General features: G+C 41.6%; 1 protein-coding gene across 1 annotated transcript in view; it reads right to left on the bottom strand.

Moving 5' to 3' along the window:
- LOC145414612 (synaptogenesis protein syg-2-like) overlaps nucleotides 1–25,448 on the bottom strand; it is a 1,004,755-nt gene that overhangs the window by 82,758 nt on the left and 896,549 nt on the right. The window contains exon 10 of the mRNA XM_080284139.1: nucleotides 16,682–16,841. Within this exon, the coding sequence (XP_080140265.1) occupies nucleotides 16,682–16,841 (160 nt within the window). The remainder of the gene's footprint in view (nucleotides 1–16,681; nucleotides 16,842–25,448) is intronic.

The following is a 25,448-nucleotide window of genomic DNA, read 5'->3' as shown; positions in this document are numbered from 1 at the left end:
TTTTAAGAGCTTAGTTAAGGTGTTTTTCCTAGGCGTAAGTATTTAGCTTCTGTGTGAGTGAGCGAGTGCGTCTCATTTAATTTGATTTGAAATGTAATGTTAAATTTATTTTTGTGATTAATAAATTTAACAGTTCTATTTCTTGAGCTTAATGTAGAGTAAAAATCTTGTTTCATTTAAACCAAATTAAGCTTATTTTCCATATAGCTCCTAGCTTGCATAAACGTTTGCTTTCATAACTGGTACTTAGACCAGTCTTGTTGTATTAACTTAAAATCCGTTGTGCCAGGAGTTAATGCATCAGCAAGAACCTGATGTTATTATTATTAGTATTAGTTATTTATTGTCAGGGGTGATGTAACTTTCTCCAGAGGCTAACAGTACAGTAATTCAGCAATTGTGAGTAATTAGTCTCTGCTGAGTACTGTTGAGAAAGTTTATAAATTCTCGTTCTTAGAGAATCTTAGCAAATCAGCGTAAAGTAATCGTTGCTTGATGTAGCAAGACAATCATTGTCTCTGCTCTTCAATATTATTGAATATTATTATCAAATTAAATAATATTTAACCATTTATATTTTATATCAAAATTACCGTGATAATATAAAAACCCCGTGACAATTGGCGACCTCATTCCAGGATATTAACTCCTAGCTATAAAGCTATTCACGAGATAGTGCTCACTCATTCATATTTAGGTATTTATAATTAAAGTTTATAGGCACAAGTTTACTGGTGTTTACCGTTAATTTAGCAAGTGAATTTTTGCTTTATTAATAGAGTACCTAACTCTAGTTTATGCTTGGTAACGCCAGACGATTTTATTCGCTCCTGGGAAGTCGGCGTACCCATTGTGTTTATTATTGAGTCTTCCCAGTCATTTACATTTTTGCTTTAATTTTTGCCAGTTAACTAGATAAGACTGGTCACCACTAACTTGTGTCTGTATTCTTTACTTGTGTTTATTAGTATTCGTCGCTAAGCAGTCAGTACTCAATTTCGGTTTGCTTAATAAATTAGCGCCATGGCTACTACTGTATTTTTACAGGAAGCCAAAGAAATGGGTCTTTCGGACCCAACCGAAATTAAAGAGTATATACTCTCACGGCATAATCAGGAACAGCAGCGCGAGAATGATGCCCGTGATGAGCGTAAGATTCAGCGCGAATGCGAGCGAGAACAGCGCGAATACGAGCGAGAACAGCGCGAATACGAGCGTGAACAGCGCGAATACGAGCGTGAACAGCGTGAATACGAGCGTGAACAACGAGACAAAGAACGAGAACATGAACGTGCCGAACGTGAGGCACGAGAAAAACATGAACTTGAAATGATGAAGCTCAAGCGAGATTCCTTGGCTTCAGACACGTCTGGTGCAGTTGGTCAAAGCTCCACGAGCGTTCCCCTGCACATGTCCTGGCGACCCCACGCATCAAGCTTCCTTCATACAAGGAAAGCGAGCGAATCGAGCCGTACATAGCTCGTTTTGAGGACATGGCAGACTTATATCAACTGGATGAGGCAGCTAAGCGGCTTCAGTTTCTTAGCCTATTTGAGGGCCCTGCCCTCGATATTCTCCACAGAATTCGTGGAGACAATCTCACATATGAGATGATGAAAGCTGCACTCATTAAGGCGTATGGTCTCACAGTAGACGACGCCAAAGTTCAGTTCATGCGAGCTCGTCTCCTAGACAAGGAGACAGCTGTTCAGTTCCTTGATCGTCTCACAGCTTACTTAAATGAGTGGATGGAGAAAGATGAAACTCCTTCCACGCGTGAGGGGATAATTGACCTTATGCTGCGTACACAGCTAGAGAGGTCGTGGCCTGCTGAGCTCATAGCACAGCTTAAGATCTGCCAGGTGAAAGATGCCAGCCAAATGGCAGAGAAGGCTGACGCATTCTTTACTGCATACGGGTATCAAGCTCGTAAGCAAAACACCTGGAGCAGAAAAGATACTGCCAAGTCTGGGAAGCCGTCTCAGACTGAATCCCAGCACCAAGGCCGTTCTCAGAGTAATGGTCAAGGTCCAAAACCACAGAAGGACCAGGGGCAAAACACTCAGAAACCTGAGTGGAAGAGGTACAACAAGTACCCTAACCAGCAGCAGTATCAGCCACGCAACCGACCGTCGGGACAAACTTTTTCACCACCAGCTCAAAAGAGGCAGGAAGCAAATGCAGCCTTCATTCCTCAGCAGCAGCCTGGTGGTCACGTCCCTACCAGTGTGGGTACTTCCCCACAGTTCACTAGTCCCACAGTGACAGTGAACCCCCCTCCACAGATGACCAATGTTCCATCTCCTTATAATTCTCAAGGCACAATGTTTGCCACATCAATTCAGCAGCCTCATGAGTGGCTAGCTGCTTCCTCCACAGGCCCTCCCACAGGTGACAGTACCTTCCTTGTTCAGCCAGGGTTTGTGGGAGGCATTCCTGTGAAGGTCCTGAGAGACAATGGTTCCTCAGGTTGCTCTGTTAAGCAGAGTTTAGTTCGGCCTGAGCAGTATACAGGTCGACAGATCCATGCAAAGCTTATTGATGGATCAGTGAGATTGTTCCCTGAGGCATGTATCCAGGTGGCATCTCCATTTTATACTGGTACGACACTTGCAGTTGTCATGCCAGAGCCTCTATTTGACTTAATAGTAGGCAATATTCAAGGAGTCAAGGATAGTTGCTCCGATGATGACGCTACTCAGACTTCGGCTGCTGCGGTGACACGAGCCATGACTGAGGCTCCAGACTGTGTCACCCCAGTGATCATTGAATCGCCGCAAGATCTGATGTGCAGTCAACTTGTTGTGCAAGAACAACATTCTGACCTGACACTTGCTGCCGTGCGGAACAAACAAAAGGGTCGAGTGATTAAGTATTCACGGGGAGGTCGAGCCAAGTTCCTTCGTAAACAAGGACGGCTCTACCGTGAGTCACGAACACCCGAGGGCGAGGTTCGACTGCAGTTTGTCGTTCCCGCCAAGTACCGCCCAGCAGTGTTACAATGGGGTCATTGTCCAGCCTCAGGAGGTCACCTGGGCAAAAGGAAGACCCAGGGCCGTATCCGAGCTGACTTTTTCTGGCCAGGGATGGGACGGGACATAGATAGTTTTGTCCGTTCTTGCAGTGTGTGCCAAAGTATCACCACTAATCAAGGACATGCCCTTCCTGTGCCATTTGTAACTACACCTGTAACCTCTGAGTCAGTTGAGAGACAGGGTAGCGGTGAAGTGGGTGCAGACCTGACGTCTCACCCATTGGCCCCACAGGACACATTATGTCCGGGGCCTGTACATACATATTATGTACCGTAAGTTAAGGGGGAAGTTGAGAGGCGACTTGAGGCTATGGAAGACCCAAGTTTGCATAAGGATTCTCAGCTTCCCGGTACTAATATATGTACCTTAGGTTAAGGGGGAAGTTCGAGAGAGAACTCCGCAGTGGCGACTTGAGGCTATGGAAGACCCAAGTTTGCATAAGGATTCTCAGCTTCCCGGTACTAATAGAAGTAATGTAGGTTAAGTGGTGAGTTCGAGAGAGAACTCCGCAGTGGCGACTTGAGGCTATGGAAGACCCAAGTTTGCACAAGGATTCTCAGCTTCCCGATACTAATATAAGTATTGTAGGTTAAGGGGGAAGTTCGAGAGAGAACTCCGCAGTGGCGACTTGAGGCTATGGAAGACCCAAGTTTGCATAAGGATTCTCAGCTTCCCGGTACCAAAAGAAGTACTGTAGGTTAAGGGGGAAGTTCGAGAGAGAACTCCGCAGTGGCGACTTGAGGCTATGGAAGACCCAAGTTTGCATAAGGATTCTCAGCTTCCCGGTACTAATAGAAGTACTGTAGGTTAAGGGGGAAGTTCGAGAGAGAACTCCGCAGTGGCGACTTGAGGCTATGGAAGACCCAAGTTTGCACAAGGATTCTCAGCTTCCCAATACTAATATAAGTATTGTAGGTTAAGGCACAGGTTGAGGACCCGTGTGCGGTTTGAGGCTATGGAAGACCCAAGTTTGCACAAGGATTCTCAACTTGCCGACCATAATTGTGTGCTATAATTAATGGCGACCTCGAATGTACGTCGTAGCACTGACTGCTAGGCAGAGAGTAATTGTAACATAATAAGAATTTTGTCTCATTGACACTTTTGATGCTCCACCTTAATTGGTTTTGCAGGTTCAGCAATGGGTGTAGCAGTTTTGCTGTGCAGACCAGCTGATCATCTGCCGCACGCTGCTGCCTCTTCTCCTCTGCCTTCGTCGTCGCCATATTATTTACTGTGTCATTTTACACGTAGGTACAGTTACACTACAACTGTCACACCTACACCGTGTATTACATACACCACGCTACACAACAATTAGTTGTCAGTGTAAATGTAGCGAATTTTCGCTCAGTTTGACCTGAGTACAGGATTTTCACCGTCGTCACGGAGTTTTTCCCTCAAGCTTGATTCTATTAACGTAAATACGAGGTTTTTTCGCTCACTGACGACTGCGACTTTCTCCTGTAGCAGGATAGCACACACACCACAGTGTGAATCTTGTGTGACTGAGCTAGGATTTATATATATGTATATTGAAATCTTTCTTCTGAAGGAAGAAAGATTTAATTTTCATGGGGCGTAATGTCACGAATCAATTCGCGACATTTCCTTTTTGTGAGAAGCCACGAACTATTAGTGGAAAACTCACTGTGTATCGCTCAGTTAACCGTTTCTCTCTCCATTTCGGGGTATACTTTTCAAATCATTCGTCACCGTTTTCAGGGGTGACCGATTTGATGCACGTCACTAAGTGCGCTACTGAGCGATACTATTGTTTTTATTGTTCGCCCCTGCTCATTCAACCATTAGCCACGCCTTCTTCCGGTGGCCTGTGCGTCCTGCTTATGCATTATTTGAATTCAGTCTTGTGTTTGCTGTGACGGAGAAAGGGTCTGTGCTCAGAAGTGGAGAGGTCAGCTAGCACCCCAAGCTCCATTAGTACAGTTAATCCCAGTACTCCCACCTTAGTGGTGATACATAGTATTCATCGACTGGTATTTCTTTTATGTATTTTGTAGTTTTAAGAGCTTAGTTAAGGTGTTTTTCCTAGGCGTAAGTATTTAGCTTCTGTGTGAGTGAGCGAGTGCGTCTCATTTAATTTGATTTGAAATGTAATGTTAAATTTATTTTTGTGATTAATAAATTTAACAGTTCTATTTCTTGAGCTTAATGTAGAGTAAAAATCTTGTTTCATTTAAACCAAATTAAGCTTATTTTCCATATAGCTCCTAGCTTGCATAAACGTTTGCTTTCATAACTGGTACTTAGACCAGTCTTGTTGTATTAACTTAAAATCCGTTGTGCCAGGAGTTAATGCATCAGCAAGAACCTGATGTTATTATTATTAGTATTAGTTATTTATTGTCAGGGGTGATGTAACTTTCTCCAGAGGCTAACAGTACAGTAATTCAGCAATTGTGAGTAATTAGTCTCTGCTGAGTACTGTTGAGAAAGTTTATAAATTCTCGTTCTTAGAGAATCTTAGCAAATCAGCGTAAAGTAATCGTTGCTTGATGTAGCAAGACAATCATTGTCTCTGCTCTTCAATATTATTGAATATTATTATCAAATTAAATAATATTTAACCATTTATATTTTATATCAAAATTACCGTGATAATATAAAAACCCCGTGACAGAGTGGACTGTGGCTGGAAGTTAGGATGGGATGGATAAATGATACACTGGTGACATGGTGCCAATCAGGTGTAATTTAACGTCGATTACGGAAGTTGATGGTCAGGTCGTTAAACGCCATGCAGACTTTGGCACATTACCAGTTTACCACCATGTGTTGTTATAATTATCGTCTATAGGATGACCGACTCCCCACGGGGTGGCACATTGCTCAAACCCTGCATTATTTCTGTATTGTTATGACTATCTCATTAGATGGTGATATATGAAACGCCCCTAGAATGTTTGTCTGATGTCACACCTGTTGTCATAGCAATTGGGAGCTATTCTTCTTGCGTTTATCTAGCAACATCATGAATGACGACTGTGATATCGAAAGCAGAAGAGGGGGAGGGAGGAAATATCTCTTGCCACAATAAATAATAATTAACAGTAGTGTTTCGTGCCTATGGTTCTCGTTAACATCTCTATGGCACCGATGTCAACGAAAAAGTGATTTACTAGAGGGAATTGGACTGGGTCCCAGAACACAGGTGGCGATATTGGGGAGGGCTAATTGGTGGGTAAAGAGTTGCCTTATCAGTTGTATTGCATGATCTTTATGTTGGATTAATGTAAACCCTACACTGATAAAGTAAATCGTGGTATGAAGGACGTGTAACATAAGCAATCTGATTCTTAAGCTCAGTATCCACTTCACTGTCCGCCCCTCCCTCTTCCGACAACTGCGTGCACTCAGACATGGGTATGATAGGGAGGGGAGAAGGTCGTAATGACTGCTACACCATGAACAGCGGATCACATGTTTATACATCAACGAAAGTGGATCACCTGTCTTCTTTAATGGATTCCATATAGTTACTCAGCCAAGGCAACAGCTCCATGTTAGGACACAGCTGAGATGTGTGGCTCAGTAGTTGCTCTCCGTGAACAGGGTAATGGACACTTGTCCTCATACGTATCGCTATCCTATCAATTTCATACAGTGTGAATGCTACTCTGTTGTTTAGCATAACAAAACACACTGCAGATAAAGTGTGTGTTTACATTTAATACAAGCGATTTCTGTAACTATTGGCATTGTTGATGTAATATGCACGTGCTCAGACTGGGTAACTGCAGATATTACAACCTTGTTCCACCATTATTGGCCCAAGGATTTGTGAAGGAATGCTTGGGGCATACAACAGTTGCTCAATATGAACCTAAATATAACCAATAACCACTGGCAACGTGCAACATCAACAGTCAAACACGGCATACCGAAAACGGTCATATAAACTTGGGTTAAGTAAATCCACTTTTTTTTTTTTTTTTACATCAGTGCCATACATATATTAATGAAAATCATAGGGACCATCATTACTGTCAAACTGTTCATATTTATTGATGATAAAAGAAAAATCTACAGAGGCCTTTCCCTACCATGTTTGCGATATTAGTCGTCATCCATGATGATACAATGCAACAGGCTACAAGAGTAATTCTCAGTCATTATGACAACAGCTGTAACATCTGACAAACTGTAAGGACGACGATATATTTGCGAATTAACAAATAGTCATCATACTCATATTACAAGGATACTGAGCCACCCAATGGAAAGTGTGTCGTGAATTGTTACAAACCACGACGGTCAATTACATCACATGGCAATGTCAAAATAACGTTTCCCGGTCTGACTGTAAAGTTCCATATTCTTCATGAAACAATGATTTGGCCCAGTCATCACCTTGAAATCAATCTCTCCCACTGTAGCTCCTGACGTCTACTAAAGTCTACCGTCCCCTACCCCATCACCCCTTTCCCCTAGCCCCCAGTTCGACCACTGTTGTCCCCAACTTAACCCATCTCCCTCCTCCTGTCTCCCAGGTTTCCCACTCTCACCCTGCCGCCTCCTGTGGCACAACCTCCTGTATGTGGTGAACTTGCTTCGATTTCAGAGGTCTACCAATGTCAGGTTCACGGGAGGGAGGATGGGCGTCACGATAATTCTCTCTTCATTGATAGCTGTGGGGAGGCTGATAACAATGACATATGATGTATTGTTAACAGTTGCATGGTTCATGACTCGAAACTAGACCATTCATGAAAGCCATGTCATTCATAATAACTGATATTATGTAGAGGGTGTATTGTATGACATAATATTAAGAAACTTATAAACATGACATGCTATTATCAGTATATTTTCTGGTGGAGTATTGCTTATATATTATATTGCCACCGATGACTATGGACAGAGGCAATGATCACCGTATTCGGTTCGTCTTAGCGACCGAACGAAACCTGGTGAAGTTCCATACCTGTCAGTGTCACCAGATGCAGAGAGCATTACAGCACCTCGCTGGTGGACGGGGTGTTTCTGTTTGATATGTCCGCAACTGTATGTGGTGAGCGTGAGAGAGTGGCTATTCTTGTACACAAGTATGCAGGGCTCAATAAAACTCATTTCTGATCCTCGGTGAAAACTTTTTAATGGCAAATTTTGTTCTTTCCACATCAAAATCTATAATTTTAGCCAAAAAAAAAAAAGATAAAAAAATGGCCGGCACTGGGGTGACCCATAGGGCTAAAAAAAAAAACCCGGCAGGCAGTGGGCTAGTCAAAGATGTCACATATCAAATCTGGAGTTAATTGGGTGAAAATTGACAATTTTATACCCATCTGAAACTTCAGGCCCGACCCTCCTGACACTGACCCCCTACCTCTAACTGGGGGATGACGCCCCTATTGTAATCAGGCATGTTATAGGATGCAGATTTGAAAGATGCACCTTTATGTTTGGCTTCATGTCGATACGACGAATATACATTTCTTTGGCCAACAGCCTGGACCTTGGCCCAATTTGGCCAAAAATGTAATCAAGTGATCAGGTCATTGCACATCACCCCTGCAGTTTTAGTAAAAATTGCACCAGTAGTTTTGCATAAAGTTGTTAACAGATAGACAGACAAATAGAGGAGGCGGTGGCTCAATCGGTAGAGAGGTGGCCTGCAGTCCGACCGGACCCAGGTGCAAATCCCCGCTGGGGCAGGGAACAGTTAAAGGATTTGAATTTCATAACAAAACAGACTTTACTGATCTACCAGAAGACCCGCCGACATGTCGTAAAAATACCCCCGCTAATACCAATACACCAGTCCTGTATGAGACAGCCCTAGCATGTATTCAATATGGACGGTGGGTGTTAGCGCCGAAGTGGTGACATGTAGAGGTGTATGATATGTAGGAGTACTACTGGGCCTTGGGAGCAGGCTGTGAAGCCTATGCCCAGAGTCAAAAAAAAAAAAAAAAAAAAAAAAAAAACGAACAAACCGAGTTAAAACAATACCCATCCCAGAGCCCCTCCGGGGTGGGCATGGGTCTCACATCCCCTACCAATGCCGTGCCTCATACAACGCCCATTGTCTAAGGATTTACAAGCCTCACCCTGCCACACCACACACTACATCCAAACCAATTCTTGCTATTCCTTCCCGATCACCCCACTTTATTTTGCTCAGCCACTGAACAAAAAGGAAAGGAGAAGGGCAGGGGGAAGCAGTCCATACAGAGGGTACAAAGGTTGCAAGGGGATAAAAAAAAAAAAAGGCAGAATATGAGGGAAGTATAGGAGCGATTGAGTAAAAATGATTTGGAGCAGATTGAAGAGGTGGAAGGTGTGTGCAAGGTATTCACAGAAGAAATATGTGCGGCATGTGAGGTGGTGTGTGGGGTGAAGAGCGGAGGAAAGTAGGTGTGAGGAACATCATGGTGGAATGAAGAGGTGAACCAAGCTGTGGCGCAAAAGAAGCGAGCATTTAGTGAATGGATGGGAAGCAGAGGCATGGAGGATGTTGAGAGATGGGAGAGAGTTATATTTAGAGTAGAAGAGAGAGATGAAAAGATTAGTAAGAGAGAGAGTAAGAAAGAATGGATAAGGAATTTGGAAGGAATTTAGGTGTAAAGTGGAAGGAATGTAACAAAATGTTCTGGAAGGAGGTAAAGAGTGTTAGACATGGTGATAAAGGAGGTATTAGGGAAGTGAAAGATAATAATGGTAGCTAAACTGTGGATGGGGAGAACACTTTAAGGAAATGTTAAACACAGAGAATGAAAAAAACGCTAGTATAAATGGCTGAGGAATGGCTGGGGAATAGCTGGGAGAAGAAGGCTGATCAGAAGGGAGGAAGAGATCAGTAGGATGAATTAAGTGGAAGCAATGATGAAAGTCAAAATGGGGAAAGCCCCAGGAATTGATGAAGTATTTGGTGAAATGATGAAGCACAGGGAAGAGACAGTAGTAGAATGGTTATGAAAGATGTGCAGATTGGCCTAGGAGGAAAGTATGGTCCCAGAGTCAGGTACAATAATATTATTTGTCTGTACAAAGGGAAAGGTGTAATAGGAAAAGTATATGGTAGGAAACTTACTGACAGTGTTAGGGAAGTAACAGAGGAATTAGTTGGAAAACAACAGGGAGGTTTTAGGAAGGGAAGAGTTGTGTACATCAGATATTCATTTTGAGGCCTTTATTTGAAAAATTTCTAGAGAAGGGAATGAAGTTGTATGAGGCTTTCATGGCTCTGAAGGAAGCATATGACAGAGTGGATAGACAGGGAATGTGGAAAATATTAAGAATACATGGAGTAAATGGGAAGCTGTTGAATGCCATGAGGAATATGCATGAGGGCCCTAGGGCTGCAGTGTGTGTGGATGGTGGACTGAGTGATCTTTCCTATATTAATGTTGGATTGAAACAGGAATGTGTCATGTCTCCATGGTTGTTCAGAGTGTATATGGATGGAGTTATAAAAGTGATACAAGGTAGGGCAATGGGTGCAGAAGCGGCCCTGAGAGAGAGAGAGCAGTGTTTGGAAACTTCCTGTTCTATTGTTTGCAGATGATACTGTACTGTAAGTGGAGACGAAGGAGAACTGCAAGGCTTGGTGTATTAGTTTGGGAGCGTGTGTAAGAAAGGGAATCTAAAGGTGAATGTAGGGAAGAGTAAAGTTGTGGTCTTCGAGAGAAATGAAGACACTGAATGCACACGGAGGCTGGATGGTGAGGAAATGAAAAATATGAGTGGATTTCAGTACTTGGGTAGTGTGATGAGTAAAGAGGGAAATTCAGAGGATAAGTGTTTGAAACGGTACAACAGGAAAGAACAGTTGCAGGTTCCTTGAAAACAGTGATACGAAATTGAAAAGTGAGCATGGAAGTAAAAAAGTTGCTGCATGATAGTACTGTGATACCAACTCTAACGTATGGAAGAGAAGCATGGACCTCGTTGAAAGGACACAAGTTAACCCGCCCCGTCCCGACCACTTTTTGACCACTGGTACCCCCCAATCCCGACCAATTTCGACCCTTTTCTTTTTTTGCTAAAACTTTCGCTTTTGGTGAGAAACATCGAAAATTCATAGAGAAATCGCTCACCTGAGGTTTAAAATACTCATTACAGGTAGGAGAGCCTCCTTACCTTACTGGGTTTTCTATCAGGCTGGCACCAAAGAAAATGAGTTCTGTGGGAGGATAACTATTTCACACCACTCATAAACGGTATTTATTTATTTACTGTTACGAATGTATATGTAGTACAAGAGTATATTGGTTTTCAAGCAGTACTATAGGCATTATAAGCATTGTTTCACTCACTAATTCCTGACCTTTTTTTGCCACATTACCTGATCATCATTTCTAACTGTTTCTTCCTCTAATGCTATGTAAAGTTTGTCCTCCACATTGTCACTGATTGGGGAATCACTCTGGCCCTGAATTTCGTACCGTGGAATGACATGGCTGTACTGGCCAGGTCACTGATAACAGGTGAATTACTGAGACAATGGCATGCAGGGGGGGGGGAGGAGGTCATGCTGGGTAAGGCATTGTCTCTGCCTGGCATCTTGTTGAGGAAGGTGTCACGTGTATACGTACCAAAAATGACTCACGAAAATTGAAAATTGTGGAAATTATGAACCTTGCAATTGCAGGACGTTGAAGTACGTCCCCGGGATTAGCTGTGACAAAACGTGAGGACGTGGAAGTACGCCGCGGGTTAAGAGTGAGATCAGTAGAAATGAGTTGTCTGAGAGCAGCATATGGAGTTACATGGAGAGACAAACTGACAAATGAGGAAGTGAAGGTGTGTTATGGCGTGGATGTGGTTGTGATTAAAAGCGTGAGGAGAGTTACAAGGAGGTGGTTTGGGCATGTGGAAAGGATGGAGAGTGAAAGGCTAACGAGGAGAGTGTATGTCAGTGAGATGGAGAGGGGCAGAGGGAGGGTGAGACAGAGGCTGAGATAGGGGGATGGAGTGGAGAGGTATATGCGAAAGGGAGTGTGAGCTGGGGGGAAGGCAGCGAAATGGCAGAGGACAGGGCGACGTGAAGGCAATTTGTTTGTGGCCACCCCATATGGGATTAAGGCGTATGGCTATGGATAGATAGACAGAATCTATAAAGTTTGATTTGTAGTGTTTTCTGTTGCCACGTGGAATAAGGTGTTTAATTACGATCTTGTTAAATTTCGTGATAAGCCTGTCAGGGTTGATGATGGCTGTGTTTGTATAGTGCGCTGAAGTGTTGCTCTGTTTCCTCAGCGAATTTTGTCTATTCCTCTTCTTCTATATTGTGTAAGTGACGTGGTATCACTCTGGTTTGGAGTTTATTCTTGTGTGATAATGATAAAGGATGATCTGAAGGGAGTTAGGATTCCCTTCCCCAGGTTGTGTTGGTGTGTTTAGTGCGAGTGATCCGAATGTGATGTTTGATGTGGAGATGGAGCAGTGTGTTTGGTGTTGTTGGTAGGTGTGCTTATGGGAGGTCATTTAGAATGTAATGTATAATGTACATGTTGAATTATGATGCAACATCGAGGCTTCCGAAGTTGTTTTTATTTTGTTCGATCCAGACTGCTTTTAGAATTATTGTCCCCAGCACTGATAGAATTAGGTGTCTGTATTAGGGGAAGGAGCTGAGGGTTTTATTCAGTGATATAGCTATAGAGGTCCTGGGGACCCGGACCACCATTGGCCCCCCTCACTGACCCTTAACATGAAATATATTTTTTTCTTTTATATTTGTGCAGTGTGCAGTACTGGACCCCTCCCCCAGAGCATGGTTTTGGCTCCATATTGTACCCCCCCACCCTTCATTTGTGGAGCCATGGCTACGCTACTGGTTGTTTTGCGCTGGTATGGCGTGGGAGGTGACAGGGGGAATGTAAATGTGAAGATGTTAATTCCTTCTTTGTGACCATATTTGACACTGAGTGACTCTTGCTCTCTTGCTAATGTGGTGTCTTTCTGGAAAAGTGATTGTGTTGTCTGTGTTGGGACCGTTGAGGGTGGATGTGTGTATCCAAGTGATGAGTCCTCCCTATGGCCATCACTTCTGTCTGTGCAAGTGTGTGAGTAGTGGCTGAAGCGTTGATTCTTTTTTAGCTTGTTTCTCGTATGAGCGCAAAACGTTTGTTATCTTCGTGAAAAGGTCTTTCAGTTTTTGTTTTTTTGGTGCTGAGGCAATTGACATTCAACTGCAATATGTTTATACTGCCTGTTCGAGCAGGAGTGCATTATTGTGGGACCGCATTGTTTGTGACTGTGTGCAGGGGTTGAACTGTGATGTCAATGGTTGTGCGAGTAGAGCAGTTGTTGGAAGGGGTGGTGGGAATTGCGTTTGGAGCAACAGGAGGAGTGTTCCTCGATGTGTTGCACCTAAAAAATATCGTTGTGCTGTGGTGTAGTCTGATACTGGTAAGTATAGTGCATGTAGTGTGAACCCTTTCTCTCCAAGAATTATATTGAATAGATCAATGTGGGTAGGGAGCAAAATGAGCAAACGTATCACGTTTATGGACCGGGATTGCACTCAAAGATCTCCAGCGTGTGTGAAGAGGAAGATGACCGCCAGAGTAATTTCTGCATTAAAAAAAAAAAAAAAAAAACAGGGAGCAGCTGCTCCTACGCGATAGACGGCGCCCCGTCAGTCTGGACTGAAGATCTCCTCTCAGGAAGCAGGGCTCGACAAGGAAGTTTGGTTCCCCGATAGAAGATGTATTTACTCCCCTTCACTCAGGGTAATGACGCCATGGCATGTAGGTTCTGACGAGTATCTAGTATGTACAAATATATTACCAATTTGTTGGTCAATAATGATATTGTCTACTATTTGTAAGTGTTCAATAGGTGGTTCTGGATGAATATATAAGCTCTCGTTTGTACGATCAAAAGTGACAGTTTTCGTACTGGCCAGTTGTCAACTGATCTGGATACCGAATGACTTGCATTAAGTGCATATTCACTGCTTTTTTTGTGTGATCAAACGTGACATCGCCGAATTACTGACAAGTTACATTATCCAAACATATCAGAAGCACATCAGGATGGTAGTATAACTCTCTGAATAATAGTTTTGCATGGATAGATAATCACCACAAGAACAGGTCCGGATGGTTCATGTCTGGATGGATGTATGATCATCTCTGAAGCCTCAAGAGCACATCTGGATGGAAGTATAAACACTCACAAGGGACCTTTGGATGAATGAATTATAGTTTCAGTATCCTCAAAAGCACGTCTGGATGGATGTATTATAATTCCGAAAGCATTCTTGGATAGTTGCATAATCACCTCAACAGCGCTTCTGGATGGTTGTATAAACAGCTAAACAGCACGTCTGGTGAAATACCTCAGCAGCATGGCAGAACAGCTGTATAATCAGGGCTCTACCGTAGAGCCCTAAGGGATAGCTATAAGGAGCTCTGTGAGATTTGTTCGATTTTCAGAATAGTCCAGAGGAAACTCAGCAAAGGGTGCCATAAAATGAAAGGGAAGAAGGGGATGGCTGGCTCTATACTACTCAGCTGCGATCATCCCAGGGGTATTGGGAAAGAGTGTTGTGGAAGAATGTGGGAGTTAGATGCTCTTTCTTGAAGTTGTGTTGCCTTTCCTTTGTAGGCTCATCTGGCTTTGGCTAATCTCTTGCGGGTATCTGTTACTATCACATTTTATCACTGTTATTCATCTTCTCTTTCTGCAGTGGATTATCTCATTCGTATCCATTTTTATACCGTACCTTGTTCCTATTAATCTTCCTCCCCTGTTTCCTTGTGGGTATCCAACATGTATCAGTCTTCTCGCTCATCCCTTTCTTTTGATCTCCACTTCATCCCTCTTCTTACTTCTCTAGGTCATGCACCGCTTTCATGTGTTGCTATCAGCTCGGCTTTCTCTTCCTCGTAGTCTTCTTTCTATTGCGTCTCGGATTTTCTTTGTTTTACCCATCATGTTACCTCTTCCACTTTCCTTTTTTCTCGTTACTTCTGCGATTTAACTACTATTTTGCTCTCTTTTAGACTTTTTCTCCTCATTTCTTCTCATTCAACCTGCATTATGTTTGCTTAATTAGTACTCATATTAATTCTTTCTTGTCTTCCTCCTCTCTGATGTGTATAATATACATATTTTGTTTCTCTTTAACATTACCTTTCCTTCGTCTAACTTTACCTCATTTTTATCGTTCTTATTGATTTTTTTCTCCTTTTCTCATTTGCTAGCAGATTACTTTCTTGTAATTTTGAGCTTTGTGCCAAATTTTCCTGCAGTTTCATTTATTTGTATCCCATGTACTGCTCTTTTATCTTCCTTTCTTTGCCCAACCTGATATTTCTTTTGTTAATCCTTTTTCTCTTCCTTCCCTTTTTTTGTTTAGTATGGATCTGATTAGTATTCTTGTCATTTTTTTTTCTACCTGTTTCACTAGGGTTTAGCCTTTGTCAACCTCTTACTCTCCATGTTGCTCCCAGTATTATCCTTCTTCGTATCACCTATACTTCATCTTCCTTCCCACGTCCCATCTTAATTATTCATCCTTTTTATGTCCCTTAACTCGTTTTGTCTCCTCTTTATTCCGGTTTTATGATTTTCATTCTATTTTTTCCTCCTCTTTACTTCTTCTCTTCGTCAGTTACTTTTTTATGTCATGTGATGTTTGTCCTATTTCTCTGTACATTTTTCATCACGTATAACATTTCTTACAGCAATTTGTTCCTGTGTGTATATATATATATATATATATATATATATATATATATATATATATATATATATATATATATATATATATATACATAAAGAAAGAAATATATAAACAACCACCGTACACCCAGTCCACACCTACATTTTATGTCTACCTTTACCCCTACATTTCACCATTGTCTACAGCATACCAATATTCCTTTCTCATCTTTATTACAATATATAACCAATGCCTATACCTCACACTCGACACCCATGCCCTATCCTACTGACTACACCTACAGCAACCTCGACACCCACACAAACAACATCCTACAACCTAAACCCCCGCCGCAACACAGACAACATCCTACAACCTAAACCCCACATCCACACATGCAACATCCTATATCCTACACGGACAACATCCTACACCCTAAACCCCACACCCACACTGAAAACACTATACATGTTAAACCCCACACAGACAACATCCTACACTCTACATCTCACACACACAGAGAAAACATCCTACAACGTAAACCCGGCACCCAAACAAATATTTTCCAACATCCTAATCTCCACACATATAAAATCGTTCGCCCTGAACTTCATACCTAAGCAAATAACCTCGTTTACTCTCAACCTCACATTCACACAAACAATTTTATACCCTAAACACACACTCTCACTCACTCTTATGGCATTACTCACACAATGCTGAGGAGTGCATTGTTTGTGTCATTACGCACACTAAATGTTGAAGACAAGTGTGTTGCTGGTGTCATTACTCACACGTAATGCTGAGGACGAGTGTGTTGCTTGAGTCATTACTCACACTTAAAGCTGAGGATGAGTGTGTTGCTTGTGTCATTACTCACACTTAATGCTGAGGAACAGTGTGTTGCTGGTGGTGTTATTCACACTTAATGCTGAGGAGTGTATTGCCGGTGGCATTACTCACACTTAAAATTGAAGACGTGAGTGTTGGTGGTGACATTACTTACACTTAATGCTGAGGACGAGTGTGTTGCTGGTGGTGGTGGCTAGTGTGTTGGTGGCCTGGCAGGTGTAGTTGCCGGCTGAGGTGCGGCGGACCATCTGCAGCACCAGGTTGTTGCCAGACACCAGCACCCCCGCACGCCGGTCCTGGCTTACTTCAGCACCCTGTATGCAAAACATTGGAGTTAAATGGGACATTATACACTAAGTTTTTACCTCCGCCAAGGAGGTTATATTTTACCCTGCGTTGGTCTGTCTCTCTGTCAGTTAGCAGGATTACTCAAAAAACTATGAACGGATTATGATGAAATTTTGCAGAGACGTTGGCCATGGGCCAAGGAAGAAATGATTGAATTTGGGGGCAGATCCGGATCCGGAATATCCCACACATTATCTCCAAAAGTTCTCAATGAATTTCACTGAAATTCTGTGGAAAGGTGGGCCATGGACCAAGAAAAAATAAATTAAATTTGGGGGCAGATCCGGATCCTTCATAATGGCAATGACATCGGCGGAAGTATGCGTTCTCTGAGTGCTTTCTAGTTTCTATTATGGAAACTCCATCATAGAAAGTTAAACCTATTCAGTTTGAGGATGCAGTAAAATGTTATTGATATTTCCACACTGTTATATGAAGTGTAGGACAGACTCTGGAAATGGTGGCTTCATTACTTCTTTCAAAAATACGGTGCTCAATTATGCTGGATAAATCATCTTGATGGAGTAAGAATATCGTAGAAAATACGTCATCGGAATGGAAGGGGTTCAACAGTCAGTTGATGCTTGTGGTTTTGAGTCAGTGTAATCAATGTATATATATATATATATATATATATATATATATATAGATATATATATATATATATATATATATATATATATATATATATATATATATATAACTATATTTTATTAATTATTTATTTTCATTTTTCATAGGACGTTTCGTGTATCCTTACACATCATCAGCGACTGTAATATAGATACAATACACTATAAAACATGACATATACAACATAAACCTATACAATATATATACTGAAATGTACAACAACGACTAATAAAAGTGTAAAGTTACAAGAGTATGGATAAAAGATACAAACCCTTTAGGTGAAGTCAAGTATGAGCTACAGTTAAAAGTGTATGGATAAAAGAGACAAACCTTATAGGTGTAGTCAGCTATGAGCTACGTGGTTGACTGCGAAGGTTGTATGGGTGAGTGGGTGTCTGTGGCTGTGTAGTGTTGGCAGTTGTGTTATTGTGTGTGTAATGTTCATTTGTAATTGTCGCTGCTTGTGGTCGGGCCTTTGTGTATTTAAACAGTTTGAGGGTACGATCTAATCCGGTAGTTTGGTTGTTTATGGCCGGCGTGTTTTCACGTATGAGAAGTGCTTCTGCCAGTTGTAGTCTAATGTGGCCATGACATTTTTTTATTATATTAGTATTTTCTATTAGAACTTGTCTGTTTATTGATGTGTGATGTTGAGTCATATGATCTTTTATAGAACCGGATTGTAGGTGCATGGTTAAACGTCTGCTTAGTGTGGTTGTGGTCATACCAATATATTTCATGTGACGAAGTTTACAACCTTCGTGTGGGCAAGTGAATTCATAAACTACATTGGTATGTTGAAGTTTGTTGGTTTGTTGAGCTGTGTTGTTTTTCATAATCATGTTGCTAACTTTCCTGTTTTTATAGTAAATAATTAAACTGAGCTTGTCTGAGGGGATAACACATGATGTGTTACGTGTTACAATCTCTCTAAGTACACGTTCATCCGTTTTATAAGCAGGGGACATCTGATTACCATAATACACATTGTGGGTAACAGTATGGGGAAGCGGTTGGACATTTGTGGTTGAGACTTGTTTTGAAATAAATTGACATATTTCTCTGTCAACTATTTGATTGGAATAACCATTGTTAATTAAGATCTGCTTTAATTTAGTTACTTCTGAGTGGAAGAGTTCCCACGATGAGCAGTTCCTATGAGCACGACGTAAGTATGACCTGATAACTGACAATTGGTACCGCTGCGGACACTCACTCACAGCATTAAGGCATCTACCCAAGTCCGTAGCTTTACGATATACGGAGGTTTTATAGTTACCATTCTCCTCTTCTATTAATACATCAAGAAAAGGGATTTTGTTGTTTGCACTTATCTCATAAGTAAATTTTAATATTGAGTTATGTTCCATGGCAGTTCTTAGTTGTTTAAGGTGGTTTTCGTCTCTAACGACAACCTGAATCATAGTGTAAAACAATGTGTAAGAAAACTCGAAAAGATCAACAGAAAAATAGTGAACAATGGCTACGCCTTGGTCTTTAATGATTTTTGTATAAAAGAAAACATTCTGCCTAAATATACTAATATATATATATATATATATATATATATATATATATATATATATATATATATATATATATATATATATATATATATATATATATATATATATATATATATATATATATATATATATATATATATATATATATATATATATATATATATATATTTATCAAAGTTTTGAGACTGTAATTGTGGAAATTTTATTCTGTTTAAAAGTTGGCGTGTGCCAGCACTATCTTTAGTCCCCAATCAAAAAAGTGAGCTGGATCCCCTGGATCCCAGCCTCCAACATCCATATAATGAGAATGTTTGTCTTTCTGTCTGTTTATCCTCTATAAATGTCAAGATGGGATGCTCATAGTATTCGCTAAACAGCTTTAACGGGTGTAAATTTTTTCAACAAATATAAATGTGTGCAAAAAATAAAGTCAACATGATGGAAATATGGTAGGCAATTACTGGAAAGTTTTTTGCTTCTACTGTACAATCATAATATTAGGTACAATGGGTCTGATGGGTGGACGGATTAGTGGTGTGTGTGGGTAGGGATGATGGGTAGGAGGGTAGGAAAAAACGGGTGTATCATAGGAACTGAATCATGAGGGAAAATATCCCCAGGGAAATGAGCTCACGGAGGAAAATAGGTTCATTGTAAAAGGGAACTCTTGGGATATTCTCCCTGCAGGGAGAATGGTCATCCAGGGCCTCTGCAATATCTGTATGCATGATCATAGGGTTTTACTCCGGCAGCACCGAGTGCCCCTGCTTGTATTAAAATGTTTGTGTGTAATGATTTTCTGTGTTATTTCTTGTGAATTATGACTAAATTATTCAGACTATGTTAAACACTGGAACTGTGACTTGATAAGTGTTTAGACTGTCAGGTCAAGGTTTACATGAGCTCTGAACCAGAAAAAAAAAAAGAGGGGGGGGTACGGGGCTAGATTTTTTTTTTTTTTTTTTAATACAACATTGATTACTGACAAGATTCTTCAGTCAAGTGGCTGTCTTTAAGCAGTTCATTTGATCAGTCAGAATACTGGAAAATCTGTGACACTTCGAATGACACCATCGATTTTTAACCATGTGTACGAGTATTTGTACCGATAGCAATAAACCATTGTGTATAACCAGGCCAAACTGGAATACTTTGTATTGATTCTTACAAAGAAAGGACTATAGATCATGTGAAAAAAAACTAAACATGAGCACTTTGTTCCCTGTTAACTCTGATTTCCAGGAAGCCATTACTTGTGGATTATTCAAAATGGCTGCCAAGTTTGTGTGGGCAGTTCTGAATACAACGAATGAGACAGACGAGACAGGTTTAAATAACGAGAACAAGTCTGACAAGTGTAAATCAAACTTGAAGTAGACAAGAATAAATAAAACTAATGAACAAGATTGGGATAAATAATACAGATGAATGACAGATATGAATGCAGCAGATGAATGAGAGAACTGTGAATATAACGGATCAAAGAGCAGGTGAAAATAAAACTGAATGAAGCAAGTGCAAATTTAATAGATGAGTGAGTTACGTATGGTGCAACATAAATTAGGAGGTTTAAATAAAAGAAATGAACGACAGGTGAATGAGGATAAATAGACCAACGAGGCGTATCAAAGCAGATGAGAGAGAGAGAGAGAGAGAGAGAGAGAGAGAGAGAGAGAGAGAGAGAGAGAGAGAGAGAGAGAGAGGAAAACGAAATTTTTCACAATGGAAATGTTCACCTTGGCGTTCCCCTAGCCTCCCATAAACACTGTCTCAGATGACAACACTACCACATCACATCACATCACAGGCAGCCTGTACATTACAATAAAAATACTTCAACACACTTCAGGCATAGACGAGGACAAAAGCCTCATGACTGATCCAATGAAATCCAGCACCATCACCACTACCAAACATAACATCACAATCAACAAAGTACACCGTGGGAATCTTCTGTGCACCCCACCTTGATGCTCCTGGAAGGAGAGGATCCACCTTTTTCGTTGGTAACAATGTCAGGTAGGAGGTATGGGGTGTGAAGTGTTAGACGGAGGGGGGTGCTGGTGCTGGAATTAGTGAGTTGGCACGTATTATTTATGCATTGATAACTATAAAATGTATCAATTCTGCTACATAACTTAACCTTGGCAGTTTCCTCTGCAACCTTTGTATCTCTTACCTCCACAACTATGTAACTATAGTGGAACAGAAGCAATATAACGCAGGCTGATGAAAGAGGCATTGTTTAAAATTTAGTACTTCACTCTCTAAGCCCGTGAAGCAATTTTTACTTGTCTTATGGCATTACATTCCAAGTGTGTACATATCATCTATGTCATCTGAAATGTTGATTGTCAGAGGAAGGACAACATAACACAAACTTGCCTCAGAATAATCATTCCATTAACTCATATTCACCATGTCACAAGTATACTCATGAAATTCGCGCATCCCTGGGTTCTCTGGGTCACGAGTATACTCGTACTTGCAACTGTATTCTCGACGTGGTTTGAGTTGCCTGCCAATATTTTACCCTGCCAGCCATTCCCGAGATACCTACAGTACATGCTCTGGCATGCTCCTGATTTAGGACTCTTACTGATGGCCTTGGATAGAGCGGATGTACGTGCTGAACTCTCCTCTAGCTAGTAGGGCTGCCCTCGCTGCCATTATTATTATTTTTTTGCTCACCTCTACGTAGCATTTAAGTTAGGCTAGTTAGTTTTATTTTCCCTCCCTTCCCCATATAGAGTTATAGTAGGTGTCTATATCTTTTTAATGAGATTATCTTCGCCTACTCGCCTCTACAGTGGTCCTCCAACTGATTGCTCTGTGGGGTGTGAATTGACACAGACACGTCCTCCTGAAATAGGTGTTTATTCCCTGGGTATATTGTCCTATGCTTTTTTTCTCTTTTTTCCCACTTCCTCCTTGAGGGGGACGTGGTAGGTATGGCAGACGCCCCTGCCTCCCCCCCCTCCTCCTTCATGGGTGGAGGTGGTCCTGGCGAACCCCCGACTGTGTCACGGACTGACTGTCCCCGGACTGACCGGCCCCAGACTCGTTTCCCCTTCGACATTCCTGTAAATAATGCTTCGTTTGTTGTTCTTCATGTTCTTGTTCCACTTCTCTGGCTAGTCTAAATCATTTCGTTATTAAGAAGGTGATTGATGGCTGTGCTGGTGAAATGGAACAGGTACAAAAAAAAAAACTTGGTAATGGAGACTTCCGTGTTAAGACTATTACCTCATCTCAGGTAAAGGATATCTTAAAGCTGTGTAAATTTCATTGTTGTGATGTCAAGCCGAAGATCCCAGTTTCCATGATTTCCTGAAAGGGTGTTATCACTTGCAGGGATCTCGTGCCGATAAGCGAGGACGAGGTCATATGAGAACTCACTCAGCAAGATGTCATACATGCCAGATTTATTACCCTTTTCTCAGAAGGCACAAGGACGAAGACTGCAACCATCAACTTGACTCTCGGTAAAGTTTCTCATTCTGATCACATCAAATTTGGTTACGAATTTGTTAACGTACGATCACATATCCCTGACTCTCTTCGTTGTTTAACATGTCAACTGTATGGACATAGTGACAAGTCTTGTCGGGCTTCCCACTCAGTGTGTGGCAAGTGTGTAGCTCAGGGTCATGATGCTGAACACTGCACATCCGAGACTGCATGTTGAATTCACTGCAAAGGTGCTCACTCCATTTCCTCAAGGGATTGTTCCAAGTGGAAGGAGAAAGACGTCTGCACAGTGAAAACAACTGAGGGCATCTCCTACTATGACGCTAGGAGGAACGTGAATGCTTTGCATGAAACTCCCTTGCCGAATATCTCCTATGCTCCAGTGGCGATGACCCGTCCTGTGATGTGCTCTGTCGAGATGAGGACTGACCTTGCCCCTGTTCCTCATGCCACTCACTCGCCTCTTTGTCTCAACCTCCTATAAGCTCAACTCTCCTACTGACATCCCTTTAATGTCTTCTTACTCTCAGTCAAAGGCCTTGTTAACACGAGGCATTTTTAAACGCGACATCTACCGCCAGGGAAACAGTCAACCATATGAAAACCTTGAACCGCTGAACAAACGCACGGTAGGAAGGGAAACGTTGGATTGCGTGTTTGGACCGGCAGTTGAGAAAAACGCGTGGTAGCATGTGTACAGTCCAGTACACTACCATTGCCTTTGCTAACACACGTTTGAAAACGTCTCGTGTTAACAGGGCCTAAGGTCTAAATCGAAGTCTGACAAGTCTAGTGAAAGTAATCTGATCACCCTTAGTAAGTAGACATGTCCTCACGTTCTCCCAGCTCCTGCTCCAGTGAGGGTGAGAAGAGTTAGCTCTTCCCTGGGGGTGTCTGAGAGCCATGTTATTGATGACAGTTTGGAGGTTTCCATCAGCAAGTACCGAGAAAAGTCCCCTGGTAGTCGCTCGCCTGTTGGCAGGCGGCATTAAAAAAACTCTAAGCACACGGGCCTCCTTTGTAAATCTTAAACTGTCCCATTCACTGTTTTACAATGGAACTGTAGGACTCTTGGGAATAATTGCACAATATTGCAATTTTGCTATCTATACACATCCAGACGTTGATCATAGGAGATGTGCTTGGTGGATCACCCGGATCCTCCCTGTTTCAAACACTACCACTCGTATAGATGATATGATGGTCACGGAGATTCCATATGCACACACAAATTACACCCACAGACGGAAGTATTTTTAAATTATACTTTGGAAGCTGTCGCCTGCAGAGTATAATTTAATAACACACATCTGTCTATTAGCTCTCTCTACCGTCCACCACATGGTACCATTGATAGTGAGGTTTTGAATTCAATTTTGGACCACCTTAACAGAAATAAGTTAGTGTTGGGAGACTTCAAAGCCCATCACTTTCGATAGGGTACCTTGAGGATCGATGGTCGTGGGGAGGAAGTAGCCGACCTAATACTACAGTCCAACCTCTGTCTTCTGAACGATGGTAGAGTGACTTGCGTAGATGATCGTACTGGTAACTTTTCGGCCACTGACTTATCTCAGGCATCCCCAGGTATTCATCAAGATTTCTCGTGGGATCCTTTTGACGATTACTTGCTAAGTGATCATTAACCCATTTGTCTTTCTTATACACTCGACGTTCTTTCGGACCCTCCACCTCCAAAACTAAACTATAAAAAGGCAGACTAGGGATCTTTCTCAAGGAATGCCGATTTAGGTATATCTTGGCAGATTATAGACGTAAAAGTCCAAAATTAAATAAGTTCTATTTTACACAGCTGAGGCTGCTCTTCCCAAGACTTCTATAGTTCACGTGAAGCACAGAGCTCATTGGTGGACACCGGATTGCCTACAAGCATTAGGGAAACGAAACAGAAGATACAGGATGTTTGATAGTCAGTCTACTGATGAAAACTTTATTGCATACAAAGAAGCAAGGCCGGCGGCAAGATTATTTGGAAGGGTCAAACGTGACTCCTGGAGGTATTTTGTGTCTATGATGAATCGTTTTACTCCACTAATTAAAGTCTGGTCCAGTATTAAAATACTTCTTAATAAACGGCCAACATCCTTATGATCACTCTGCAGGTAGATAACACCTTCTATGACGATCCCTGAACACAGGTAACATCCTCATCAGGAGTTTTTCTCATGTAAGTAGCTCAGCCAATTACGACCTGCGTTTTCTAGACTACAAACGAACGGCCAAGCTACAAATATTAGACTTTGCTACGGAAGATATAGACTTCCCGTACAACTGCTCCTTGCCTTTAAATCGTGTGAAGACACCAGTCCTGGACCGGATACAATCACATATTGTATGATCAAACAGCTTAATCAGGGCAACCTGATTAAGCTGTTAGCATTGTAGAATAAGCTTAGGGCATAACGAACCTTCCCAAACTCATGGCCCTTTGTGCACGTTGTACCGATACCCAAACAGGCTGGTCATCTAATGAATCCCACTTCATTTCTTCCTATTGTGTTGACTCCTCGTCTATGTAAGGTCATGGAACGAACAGTTAATAATAGACTTCTCTTTGTTTAAGAGCTGACAAAATTTTAAAATGAACGAAAACGTGGCTTCTGTAAATACAAAAATCACTAGATCATTTGATGAATTAGGAGCATTGCACTTCAGAGGCATTTGCCAAAAAAGAATTCTTGACAGGGGTGTTCTTGGATCTCCATAAAGCCTATGACATGACCTGGTGACATGGTGTACTAATGATGCTCTGTGCTTATAGTTTAAGAGGTAACTTGCCTATTTTTATTCCCATTTCTTAAGGGACAGAACTTTATTTGTCAATTACCCCATGACATAACATCAGATATATTTATCCAAGAAAACAGAGTACCCCGGGGATGTGTGCTTACTTCCACTTTGTTTACTATTATGATCAATGAT

The sequence above is a fragment of the Coenobita brevimanus genome, chromosome 100 (genome assembly GCF_032717465.1).
Source record: "Coenobita brevimanus isolate Jiangsu-jjx chromosome 100, ASM3271746v2, whole genome shotgun sequence".
Lineage (NCBI taxonomy): Eukaryota > Metazoa > Arthropoda > Malacostraca > Decapoda > Coenobitidae > Coenobita > Coenobita brevimanus.
The sequence above is the reverse complement of the archived record's forward strand: the minus strand, read 5'-3'. Positions and strand labels throughout refer to the sequence as shown.